Genomic DNA, 13,089 nt, shown 5'->3' on the forward strand with positions numbered 1-13,089 from the left:
TTTAAAATGCATTTTGCTAAGAGAAAAGTTTACAAAAAGTGAACTTTTGGGTATGCATATTTGAAGATATTTTGATGTAGAATCGAATGGCGTACTCAAAATTTACGTACAGTGTTGCCAGATATGAAAATTTTGCGCTTTAAGTTTTAAAATGCATTTTTAACCCTTTGGACGAGCACTTACGGGAAAACTGACAATTGCATTCGATTGCTGAGAGTTTTTTACATTAAATTCAATCAAAACCTCAGGGTAAAATGAATATTTCTTGAGATATCACATTTTTTAGTTGGAAAGCTCAGTATTGCACAGCTAATGTTTTACTTAACCATCAATTTTTAACAGTACATGGCGTGAGAGCATAGTAGGCCTTGAAATTTGAATATATTTTTTTCAATTTCTTAACGGAAGCATGTGAATGTCCCAAAATTGAATTTATGTATGTATGTATTGTATGTATGTATTGTATGTATGTATGTATTTGTGTATGTATGTATTGTATGTATGAATTTGAACCCCCGTCTTGGCAGGACTTGGCGTGGTTCACGGATATAAGAAAATGACAAAATGTTTAATTTCGAGCGCATCAACTGGAATTTTCTAGTTTTATGGCCTCAGAAGCTAGCCTGAAAATATGAGCCCATTTGGTTAATTTTTAGTGGGTCCAGTTTTGACCTGGAGTTAGAATGGAACTTTAATTAATTTACTATGGGGAATTTTCACTTTTAACATCTTCTTCGACAAAGTTTCCCAAAACGCTATCAAATTTTCTTATTGTCAAAATTCTCAAAGGTTTTGATCCGGGGAACAACTTTGTAGAACATCGCAAAGCGCTAGGAATTGATCCCGAAAATATATAGATTAATTTTTTGAGCATGTTTTTAAATTTTGCAAAAAAAAACTCCAAAAATCCTTCAGGTAAAAATTCTGGGGCCATAAAACTAGAAATTTCCAGTTGATGCGCTCAAAATTAAACATTTTGTCATTTTCTTATATCCGTGAACCACGCCAAGTCCTGCCAAGACGGGGGTTCAAATTCATACATACAATAAATACATACACAAATACACATTTACATAAATTCAATTTTGGGACATTCACATGCTTCCGTTAAGAAATTGAAAAAATAATATTCAAATTTCAAGGCCTACTATGCTCTCACGCAATAAACTGTTAAAAATTGATGGTTAAGTAAAACATTAGCTGTGCAATACTGAGCTTTCCAACTTAAAAATGTGATATCTCAAGAAATATTCATTTTACCCTGAGGTTTTGATTGAATTTAATGTAAAAAACTCTCAGCAATCGAATGCAATTGTCAGTTTTCCTGTAAGTGCTCGTCCAAAGGGTTAAAAATGCATTTTAAAACTTAAAGCGCAAAATTTTCATATCTGGCAACACTGTACGTAAATTTTGAGTACGCCATTCGATTCTACATAAAAAATCTTCAAATATACATACCCAAAAGTTCACTTTTTGTAAACTTTTCTCTTAGCAAAATGCATTTTAAAAATGAGGTTTTTCAAAAATCTTAGAAAAAGAGGGGGGTGCCACGGGCACGGGGGTGGACCAAATGTCACCAAACTTTGGATTCTTTGTTTTTGGGGCAAAAACAACCCCCATGCCAAATATGAGCAGATTTGGTGAAGGTCGATGTTGGACGCGTAGTCACTTGGGAAGGAATGACCCATGTACATGTACAAAGCAATGCAACCCACTTTAACGACCCCCGGGTCTTTTGTGGCCTCTGTTGCAAGTTTATGCTCATTTCTAGGCGTCCGAAGGTTATGTGTGGTGAGTCACCCAAATCCTCTTTTACTCTAATGGACCGACGTTTTACTTCCCCATAACCCCCCCTGGCAAATTAAGTTAGTTATACCCTATGCGCCCCTCGTTTTTTTTTAGCTATGTTGCTAAAATGCCAAATAGAATTTTTATTTTTTTAAATTTTGTATTTTGAAAATAAGATTTCACTAGAGGCGCCCTCATGATTCAATTCTGTTTATTTCTTTAGTTTATCGACTAACAATAGTTTTAATTTTATTTAATACGAATTTGCAATATAAACATTTGACTGGAGGCGCCCCTACGATTTAAAAAACACATGCAAATTCTCGATATCAAAAACTGAATGGAGGCGCCCCTACGACTTAAAAAAAACATACACATTTTATTATGTAAATTGACTGGAGGCGCCCTTATGACTAAAAAATCATAAAAATTCTCGATAATAAAATTTGATTGGAGGCGCCCCTATGACTGAAACATTTTAATGAAAGTTATGAAAATTTAACTGAAGGCGCCCCTACGACTTCAAAAATCATGCAAATTCTGGTTATGAAAAATTTTATTGATGCGCCCCTACGACTTAAAAAATCATACAATTTGTTCGGACGCCAATTAGACCAAACTACGTTTTTGAAGCAGCATATATGCAGCTCAAACTGCAAATAGTTTTTATTAATTATAATTCACACAATAGTTTAGTATAAACTTACTGTTTGTGCACTGATTCGCCGGATTGTAGGTGGCTTAAAGTGATCGTTCGATTTCTTCCCGCGGTTCTAGTCGCGATCAAAACTGCTAAAAAAAGTACGGCTTGGGTAGTACAAAAAGGCGCGACGAAATGTGCACTTGACTTTATTGTACGCGATAGAGTTCTCGATGTACTCTCCTCGATAGGCTTTATTGGAATGATAGATTTCTTAAAACAAAAGGGCCGCAGGCCAAAAATGGTGGGGGACGACTAAACTAACATCTAAACATGAATTAACATCTACTTAATCTAAAGACAAATCAATTTTCAATAACTTCACAATCTTCTGGCGATGGTCTGGAACGCAGCTTCTCCTCGGCCAACGGTTGTGGGTAGAAAAGCCGGAGATGTCACCAGGTTCCACGACCAACGGCTGGGGGTTGAATGGTCGGAACTCTCGAAGATGTCGATGTCCCGTTCGAGCACTTTTCCGCAGTGCAGTTGGATTTCCTAGCGATACGAAGCACGACTTTAGGTCGGGTAGAGCGGTCCAGAAACAAAATTAGATACTTAAATTGTGAGAGGACCAATAGGCCCCCTCACATCCAAACAATGCGTTGTTTGCTGGCACCGCAAACGTCAGCAGCTGGGCAGATCAGGAAGATCTGGCAGATCAGGCAGTTCGAGCAGGTCGAACAGGTCGGTTGAGCCGGTGGGACAGGTCGAGCAGATCGAGCAGGTCCACCAGGCTGGCTGGGCTGGTTGGGCAGGTCGAGCAGGTCAGGCAAGTCGAGCAGGTCGAACAGGACGCGCAGGTCGAGCATGTCGGGCTGGCCATCTAGAGATACGAAACACGACTTCAGGGCGAGAAGGCACGGTCCAGAAAATGAATTAGAAACTTAACTTGTGAGAGGGTCTACAGACCCCCTCCCAATCCAACAATGCAGGGTTTTCTGGCACCGCGAATAACACGAACAAATCAGCAGAGCAGGGCAGTTGGTACGAGGTCCTACAGAGACGAGGCAGGACTTTAGGTCGGTAGGAGTGGTCCAGAAAAACGGTAGATACTTAACTTGTGAGAGGACCATCAGGCCCCCTCCACATCCAACAAAGCGTTCTTTTCTGGAACCACGAACGACAGGAACTACTGTGAGTCCTGAGCCGGCTGCCGAGTGATGGCACGCGTGTAGACGCCGTCCGGTGTGCGAAGCTTGATGATACGAACATGCCCGTCCTTGCCGGGGAAGATCTCGATGACTCTGCCAATGCGCCACTTCTGCGGCGGAAGGTTGTCCTCTTTCACCAGGACCATTGTCCCGATGCGGATGTTGTCCCTTTCGTGAGTCCACCGAGTGCGCTGCTGATGGCCGGAGAGGTATTCCGTGGACCAGCGTTTCCACAGACGACGAAGGTACTCTTGGATCATCTGCCACTGAGACAGGCGGTTCGTAGCAATCTCCTCATACGAAGGTTCCGGTATGGCGATCAGCGGTCTGTGCACCAGGAAATGTCCCGGTGTTAGAACGTCCAGATCGTCCGGGTTGTTGGAGATCGGTGTAAGTGGCCGCGAGTTCAAGCAGGCTTCAGCTTGGGCGAGAAAGGTGGACATCTGCTCAGCAGTCAGGTTTGCGTTGCCGACAGTATGGCGGAGATGGTTCTTGAGGGACTTGACGGCCGCTTCCCAGATGCCTCCGAAGTGTGGCGTCCGAGGAGGGATGAATTGGAACTGGATACCATCGGCCGAGCAGCTGCGCACGACCTGATCCTTTGCTTGCTGAGTTTTGAGCAGCCGCACGAACTCGTTCAGCGTGCGCCGTGCACCGACGAAATTTGTGCCGTTGTCGCAAAACAGCGTCTTCGGCACTCCGTGACGGGCCGCTAATCTTTTAAGAGCGGCGATGAATGAGTCAGCAGAAAGGTCGCCAATAAGTTCAAGATGAACTGCCTTGGTTGCCATACAAACGAATACGGCCACAAAACACTTCTGTGGGACGGCCTTGCGATGTGGTGGTCGTAGGTAGAAAGGCCCGCAGAAATCAACACCAGATTTCAAAAACGGCAGGATTGGCAAGACCCGCACAGCTGGTAGATCCCCCATGATTATATATGGTCCGAAGTGCGAGGTTTGCAGTGAAAACAGTCAACGCACTCGTGGACAACTTTTCGAGCCAGGTCACGAGCGCGAAGCGTCCAGAACTTGGTGCGTACAGCGGCGATCAACAACTGAGGCCCAGCGTGTAGGTACTTGAGATGGTTGTAGCGCATGATCATCAGTGTGAAAGGGTGTTTATTGTCCAAGATGATCGGGTGTTTGCGATCGTAGGGTACATCAGCGTGTTGTAGACGACCACGAGCACGAAGAACTCCATCCACGAGTATTGGTGACAACGACTTGAGTTTAGAGGTGGATTCTACTTGACCTGTGGTGCGAATGGCGTGCAAATCCTTTGGGAACGATTCTTATTGGGCTAGTTTGGCGAGGCACAGGAGAGATTCGTTCAGTTCCGCAGTCGAGAGAGGTCCAACTCTACGGTTCCATTCTGCGTGTATCCTCCAGAGCAAGCAGCAGTTAAGTGCTCAGAGCTCTAAAAGTTTTTTCGAATTTTCCGCCGCAATCGACCGTGATTACCCGCGAGTTTGCTCCACCAGCATGCCGAAGGCCGACCGTGGCCGTGGCAGTTCGAGTGCGGCCTCGAAAAACCCGCGAAGTTCGTCTACCGGCCGAGTGCAAAAAGGTAAACAAAACAACGCCGCCGCGTCGTCCGCCATCGCGCAGGGGAGCGTGTGCGCTGATGGTTTCAATCCGGAGTTATTGCACGCTAATTACCGTGTCCAGGATCGCAGCCCTATAAGAAGCAGACTCCGCTCAGGTACTTCCGGCAATCTGTCGACCGGTGGCGCATCAACATCCGCCAACATTCCCACCAGTAACAAGTTCGCGAGGCTGAGTGACGAGGAAACCAACAACAACAACACCGACAGTAGCAGCACTACCGACGACGACGACGACGATAGACGTGCACGCAAAAAAGGTAGTACGACAAAAAAAGATAATTCTCCGAAGGAACGGCGACCACCTTCAATTTTTGTTTTGGATACGTTGGCAGACGATGTTGACGAGTTGCTGGAAGGCCTCCAATATAGTCTGAAAATTGGAAAATCGAAAGTACTAGCACAGAGAACAGATGTACATCTAGGCTCGAACTTGTGTGTAAACACTGTAGCACTCACAAAATGTGTTGCATACAATCTTGCATCAAAGAAATTAGGGTGTAAAGGATAAGCTTGGCGGCGCCACCGTCGCAGCTGAGATTACTTGACTTAACAATGTATAATGGCTCAATAATTTCCTCAGAAAAATAATATTTTCCTCGTTTATAAACTAAATTTACTTCAGTACAATTTCAATTGACTGCAAATAATGCAAAAATGCATTAACATTACAAAAAACATAGCAGAAAACTTGTTTAAAAATTATTTTTTTGAACGATAGCTTAAAATAGTACCTTTCCACATGTTAACTCTGATTTCGTTTTGTTTACCTTCACAGCTGATTTTGTTATTTTCTTTTGCTCGTAAAATTGTACCCCTACGATGAAGGACAGTCGGACATTGGTCTGATGTCGTTCGTTCCGAATGTTTTGTGCAGTGAATGGATAGTCCAACGTTCTGCTACTGTAGGTCATCATGATTTTTGAAGTGGCCCTATCTAGGCGGATGATGCACACCCTAGCTCTTTTCAACGTATCTTGGTTTAAATTTTTACACACGTTTTTCGACGCTTTTTGTTCAGTGATGTACATCTGTTCTCTGTGGTACTAGTGATTACTTTCAACAAAAAGAATTTCGACCTGGTGGTGAAAGAAGTGTAGCAACTTCAAGTTCTACACATTCGATCCAGTTGAGAAGACCGCGGTTAAGGTAGTCCTGCAGGGCTACCAAGACCGCCCAATCGCCGACCAGAAGGAACACCTCTCGGGTGCCGGAATAACGCCACGGGAGATAAAAGTGCTCTCGCGCAAGACAACAGTCACAGGTACGCACACTCTGTACCTGTTGTACTTCGACCGCGGCACCGTCAAAATCCAAGACCTGCGACGGACTAAGGCGTTGGACGGTTTTTGGGTAAACTGGCGGTTTTACTCCAAAAACCCAATGGACGTAGCGCAATGCCACCGTTGCCAGAAGTTCGGCCACGGCTCGCGGAACTGCAACCTCCCGCCCCGCTGCGTGAAGTGCGGTGAAACACACCTCTCGGAGAAGTGTGCACTGCCGTGCAAGGCGGACTTGGGGGACAACGCAGAGCACACCAAGGCGCGCATTAAGTGCGCCAACTGTGACGGCAACCATACCGGTAATTACCGCGGATGCGTCGCGCGCAAGGCGTACCTCGAGGAGCAGGAAAAGAGGAAGAAGAAAGCAGCAGCATCCCACCCTTCTCAGCGGAATACGAGCGCAACCGTTCCTGCAGCTGGACAGCGTACGGTTCCAGCGGACAACTGAGCGTTCCCTCCTGGATGGGGGCGATCGTTCGCCAGCGTGGTCGCTGCCGGTAGCGGCGATGCGGCCCAGCAAGAAGTAACCGGAGAAGATCACTTCACCTTGCCGGAGTTTTTTGCTCTAGCGGGTGAGATGATGACGCGGTTCCGGACCTGCCGTAACAAGGCGGAGCAATTTCTGGCCCTCGAGGAGCTGATGATTAAGCACATCTACAATAGATTAAAAAACTGTGATCTAGTTTAAGCTTTTTCTATTTCTATCCCCTTTCCTATGCAATTTCAGTAAGTTTTTTCTAAATTTTTTCTTACTTTTGGTAATCTCTTAGTCATAAGCAATAATCGTTCCAAAATGGATTGAGATTTAACACACAGCTGAAAGGGACTCCAAAACTCTGTTATGTACTGCGAATGAACTAATTGTTACATGATTATTCACTAATAAAACCAAATTGAATTGAATTGAACTCTGCGGTTCGATCGATTGCACCCATAAGCGTTGTAGGAAAACCTTTTGTAGTAGGCTACCTTTCGAATCAGCTCGGAAAGCGACGAAGTAACACCAAAAATGATCGTTTCAGCCACAGCAAGCAGGGCGACGACAGGTCGTTCTTCCAGCTGTTCCTTGTCGAAAAGGTCGTCCGAAGTCCGCACGATGCAGGGCCAGAATCTGCTACTCTGCCTCAGCCACGATGGTCCTTGCCACCACAGCATACAGTCGATGATGCGGTCATTCCCCGAGAAATCACGTCAGCAGGGTTGTCCACCCCGGGTACGTGCAGCCACACGTGTCCAGCAGTGATCTCCTGAATCTCCGACACTCGATTGGCCACGAATTTCTTTCAGCGGGAGGGTGATGCGGCTAGCCAGTGGAGGACCAGCATTGAATCCGTCCAGAAGAAAACTCGAACGTTTGGTGGGAGATTGGGTGCGATCTTTTCGTACAAATGAGCAGCGAGTAGTGCGCCGCACAGTTCGAGGCGAGGGAGATTAATTTGCTTGCTGAGGGAGACAACTCTTGACTTGGCAGTTAGGTTGACCGAGACTGTTCCATTGCCCGATTCGGTGCGCAAGTACGCACACGCTCCGTCGCCAAGTTCTGATGCATCACAGAAGATGTGCAGCTGCGTTTCGACAGGTTGTGAGCCAGGCGCCGCCCACCGTGGAACCGTAAACGTGTTGAGAGATTCCAAATCCGTGCGAAACTCGTTCCAGTACTGCTGCTGCTTTTCGCTCAGAATACGGTCCCAGGCGACCTTGGTCTTCCACAGCTGTTGTACGAAGGTTTTAGAGCGCAAAATAACCGGTCCTACTAAGCCTTGCGGGTCGAACAACCGAGCGGTATCTGATATGACCAGACGTTTGGTGATTGGCGCTCGAACGTCCCAAATTGGAACCTTGAACAGGAACACATCGTCCGCTGGTTGCCACAGCAGTCCCAAGGTCTTGATCGGCGCCGACGACGAATCTAGTTCGAACTTACTGCGGTTTTCGCGAAGTTCAGCCGGGATGTTTTGGAGAATTGTGGAGTTGTTGGAAGCCCACTTACACAACTTAAAGCCGGCCGACCCGAGAAGCTCAATAAGCTGACGGCTGAGTTCGATCCCTTCTCTTGCCGTTTCCACCCCGCAGAGTAGATCATCCATGTAAAAGTCCCTTGCTAACACCTTTGCCGCCTCAGGGAATCTGTGCTCTTCTTCCAGAGCGAGTTGTTTCAATCAGCGGGTGGCGAGGAAGGGCGCGGACGCAGTGCCGTACGTTACAGTCCGGAGCTCGTACGTCTGTAGTGGTTCAGTAGGATTCTCTCGATACAAAATTCGCTGGAGATGCACACTGTTTTTCTTCCACCGAAAGAACGCTCTCTGAGTGGCACGACTCTAACTCCCAAAAACGAGCGACTTGTTTCTCCAGATCGGCGTTGCTACAGACCATAGTGAGCGACGATGGTCTGGACGAGGTGCTGCACTTGCCAGACACGATCCAACCAAATACGGTCTCCTTGAGAATGGGTAGGTTCGGTCCAAGATCAATGAAACCATTCAGCAAGAGACGGTAGTGAACTTCAGCGCCGATGATCAAATCTATTTGGTTTGGTTCGAAAAAGCGAGGATCGGCGAGGAACAACGACGATGATATTGGGTGCGTCCAGGTCTGGGTCTGCACACAGTCCGACGGAACAATTGGCTTGAACTCCGGCAAAATGTGGAACTTCAGGTCAATGGAGTAGTCTGTCCACCGAGAGAGAATCTTGGCCAACGTAGACTGCTTCGAAACAGCTTGACTGGAACCAACACCTTGTAGCGACAGCGGGTCATTCTGCCTGCGAAGAACCAGCTTCTGCGCCAGACGTTCACTCATGAGATTCCGCTCCGAACAGCAATCCAGGAGCGCGCGAGCGAGGTAAGTGTTCCCATGAGAGTCTGCGATCTTGACCACGGCCGTCGAAAGGAAAACAACGTTGGCATTGTTCGGCGTACAAGCAGCTAGCGACAACGAGGGTTGATCGGAGGTAGAGGGTAGCATAGGCGGAGCGGAGTTTTGCAATTGCGATTGGGAATTTGAGGCTCTACTAGGCTGGGTCTGGAACTGAGCGTTTGTAGTGGAATGCGACAACGTGAGCTCCTGGTTTGGTGTGTTAGTAGACCGACGATGGAGCATAGTGTGGTGTCGCTGACCACACACGCGACATGCTGAGCTAGGACAAGCCCGTGCCAAATGGAAGGGATTGAGGCAATTCAAACAAAGCACAATTTTCTTGGCTAACTCGTACCTCTGGAAGGGATTCAACTTGAGGAAGGATTCGCATTTGAAAGGAGAGTGGGTGGGTTTTTGACAAAATGGACAACTTTTGATCTGGGAGCTTGTTGTTGTCGTGAGCGTAGAACCGAACTTCGTCTTGGGGGTTGGTTTGCTAGCTTCCTGGCGATGCTCCTGCACACGTGGCTTTTTGTTGACCAGTGGCTGAAGCGTGGTCAGGTGATCTTGAAGAAATTTGAGCATCTCCTTGTAATCGGGTACTTCTCGCGACTTGTGGTGGTTCTCCCAGTGGCGTTGAGTGTCCGTATCCAAACGACTATACAGCAGATGTGCAAGTATAGGTGACCAATCGTCCGTCTTGAGTCCGAGCTTCTTCAGCTGCATCAGGTTGCGTTCAAACGAGTCGATAAGGGTGATTAGTGCTTCGTATGATTCTCGTTTGATCGGTTCGGTGTCCATCAGCGCGCGGGAGATGAGCTTGTTGTTCTCGTACCGCAGTGTCAGCAGGTCCCACGCGACTTCAAAGTTGGTTTCATTCACATCCACTCCTTCTACGATTGTGCTGGCACCAAGCTGAACCAACGAGCGAAGGTAATTCAGCTTATCCACACATGACAGCGACGGGTCCTTGTCGATCACACTTTTGAACGCGTCACGAAAGCTTATCCATTTAGTTAGATCACCGTCAAAGGATTGGATTTTGAAACTTGGGAGTTGAAATCGAGAGGACAGGGGTTGGCAGGGCGGAGGGGCAAGGGAAGAAGCTTCAGCAGTCGGTTTAACACGCTTCGGGACCAGAAAGTCCTTAAGGTCCAAATAACGATTTTCGAAATCCAATCTGGTCACCTTGTTTGTTTCTCGTGCTTGCTGCTTCTTCTCCTTTGCTTCGGGGTCCTTGAGTTCACTGGCCGAGCTCAATTCTTGTTCATGCTTCGACTCAAGTCTGGCACGATTTTCCATAAAATCCTTGAAAACCGTTTCCAATCGCTCCAGACGAGGTTCAACCCTGGCCGCGTCTCGTTTCGCATCGAAATTTTACACAAAATCTTCCAAATTGGCGAGTGAGTCGAAAAGGCCACGCTCAAATTTGAAAAGGTCACGAAGCGACGCCATTTTGTAGAAGTCGCAATCCCACGTTTAATTTGGAAAATCCAAAGTTCAATTTTCCCAAAATCGCTAATGTTTCGAATTTCGCATGCAACCTTCAGTTTTTGTGGTAAAAAAAGTGCACTGCCCTTCTGGGTGTACTCACGCTACCAGCCTATTGTGCTATACCCGAACGACGCCGCCGAGCGCGCGTTGTGGAGGATGGCTTGATCTCGTTCGTAGATGCTCCTTCGCTGTGCTCCACGGGCGTCTCGAAGATGCTGCAGGCCGTCGGTGTCCCACGACGAGGCAGGAACAGGTCACGCCGATGCTGGAGATCGACGTCGACGAGGGCCACAGCAATCAATCAGCAACGTGTTCGGTGATAGCGTCACCAGCAAGATCACTTTTTCGGCGAAAACGGTTGTTACAATCCGGTTCGAAGGACCATAAAAATGTTTGTGCACTGATTCGCCGGATTGTAGGTGGCTTAAAGTGATCGATCGATTTCTTTCCGCGGTTCTAGTCGCGATCAAAACTACTAAAAAAAGTACGGCTTGGGTAGTACAAAAAGGCGCGACGAAATGTGCACTTGACTTTATTGTACGCGATAGAGTTCTCGATGTACTCTCCTCGATAGGCTTTATTGGAATGATAGATTTCTTAAAACAAAAGGGCCTCAGGCCAATTATGTAGGCTAATGTGTGCTAATTAGTGTGTGCGTGATCGCGATCATTGATCGATTTGTTGGACACGAGAAAATTTGGTTGGTCACATTTGACCTGCGCCTTAACACTTACAATTTATAGTTTTCAATCCTGAGCCTCGTTCGCGCAACTAACTAGGATTAAACTTAGCTGACTAATGGATATGAATAATGTTTGTTTTGGTTTCAGAACGAAATGTCATTATTTTCCTTTCTGAATTCTGCATGACCAAAAACTTGAATGCAAGTTGGACAGCGCTTGCGTACAAGCCACCGGTGCCAACACAATTTTGCCTTCCTCACTGAGGTAAGGCTATAATCCTGCTCGAAAAAGTAACTTTTGAAAAACAGCTCGTAGACCTATATTCATGTATACCTATCGACTCAGAATCGAAAACTGAACAAATGTCTGTCTGTCTGTCTGTGTGTGTGTGTGTGTGTGTGTGTGTGTGTGTGTGTGTGTGTGTGTGTGTGTGTGTGTGTGTGTGTGTGTGTGTGTGTGTGTGTGTGTGTGTGTGTATGTGTGTGCGTATTCCCCTTGGTGCTCAAAATTCTTGCCAAGTTTTCTCGGCACTGGCTGATCCGATTTGAGTCAAACAAGTTGCATTCGGTCCGGTTTGGTGCCCCATACTGCACTATTGAATTGTTTGAAGATCCGATAAGTAGTTCAAAAGTTACGTATAAAAAAGTGTCAAAGTTACGAATCGGGTGCTGGAATTTTGATGCCGGATCTCACTTAAATGCATTTAAACTATGTCCAGATCCATCATCCAACCCATCGTTGGTTAGGTAATCGAAAGACCTTTCCAATGATTCTAAAACATTGAAGATCTGGCAACCCTGTCTCGAGTTATGACCACTTAAGTGATATTTATGTATTGGTTAGGTAATCGAAAATCCTTTCTAACGAGTCCACAAAATTGATGATCTGACAACCCTGTCTCGTGTTCTGACCACTTAAGTTATATCTGTGTACTTATTTTTCTGGACCTAAAAAAAATAGCTGAAATATGTGTCTAAACCACTCATATTACCCATTGTTGGTAAAAAGTGAGGAAGGCATCAACCACATAGGTGGATTAAGTTAGTTTTTTTTATGAAAAATTTGACTGGAGGCGTTTTTATGTCTTAAAAAAATCATGCAAATTCTCGATATGAAAAATTTTACTGGAGGCGCCCCTACGACTTAAAAAATCATGCAAATTCTCGATATGAAAAAATTAATGGAGGCGCCCCTACGACTTTAAAAGAAATCATACAAATTTTGTTATGAAAATTTGACTGTAGGCGCCCTTATGGCTTAAAAAAATCATGCAAATTCTCGATATGAAAAAAATTACTGGAGGCGCCCCTACGACTTAAACAAATCATTTAAATTCACGATATGAAAAACTGAATGGCAGGCCAAGGATTGATACCTAAGAGCATGCAATGGCACTGACCTTGTTGCGTGCTCTTCGGTTGACGTCCACGTAAGGAACATTCTGGAAGGAGCGTAACTAACTACATCCGTAGTTCTGTTAGATCATTCGAATTATCTTGATCAGAACAGTATAGCTCTGGTTCCTTGC

The 13,089-nt window shown here is 46.0% G+C and overlaps 1 protein-coding gene across 1 annotated transcript; it reads right to left on the reverse strand.

Moving 5' to 3' along the window:
- Positions 1–8,760: 8,760 nt before the first annotated feature.
- Positions 8,761–10,686, reverse strand: LOC120429521 (uncharacterized). Its single transcript, XM_039594590.2, has one exon. The coding sequence runs from the start codon at positions 10,684–10,686 to the stop codon at positions 8,761–8,763; it is 1,926 nt and encodes a 641-aa protein (XP_039450524.1).
- Between the last annotated feature and the right edge of the window lie 2,403 nt (positions 10,687–13,089).

This window comes from Culex pipiens, chromosome 1 (genome assembly GCF_016801865.2).
Source record: "Culex pipiens pallens isolate TS chromosome 1, TS_CPP_V2, whole genome shotgun sequence".
NCBI lineage: Eukaryota > Metazoa > Arthropoda > Insecta > Diptera > Culicidae > Culex > Culex pipiens.

Bases quoted from the DNA above. Each gene is read 5' to 3' on its own strand.
- LOC120429521 (XM_039594590.2), bottom strand. From the start codon at position 10,686: ATGGAAAATCGTGCCAGACTTGAGTCGAAGCATGAACAAGAATTGAGC.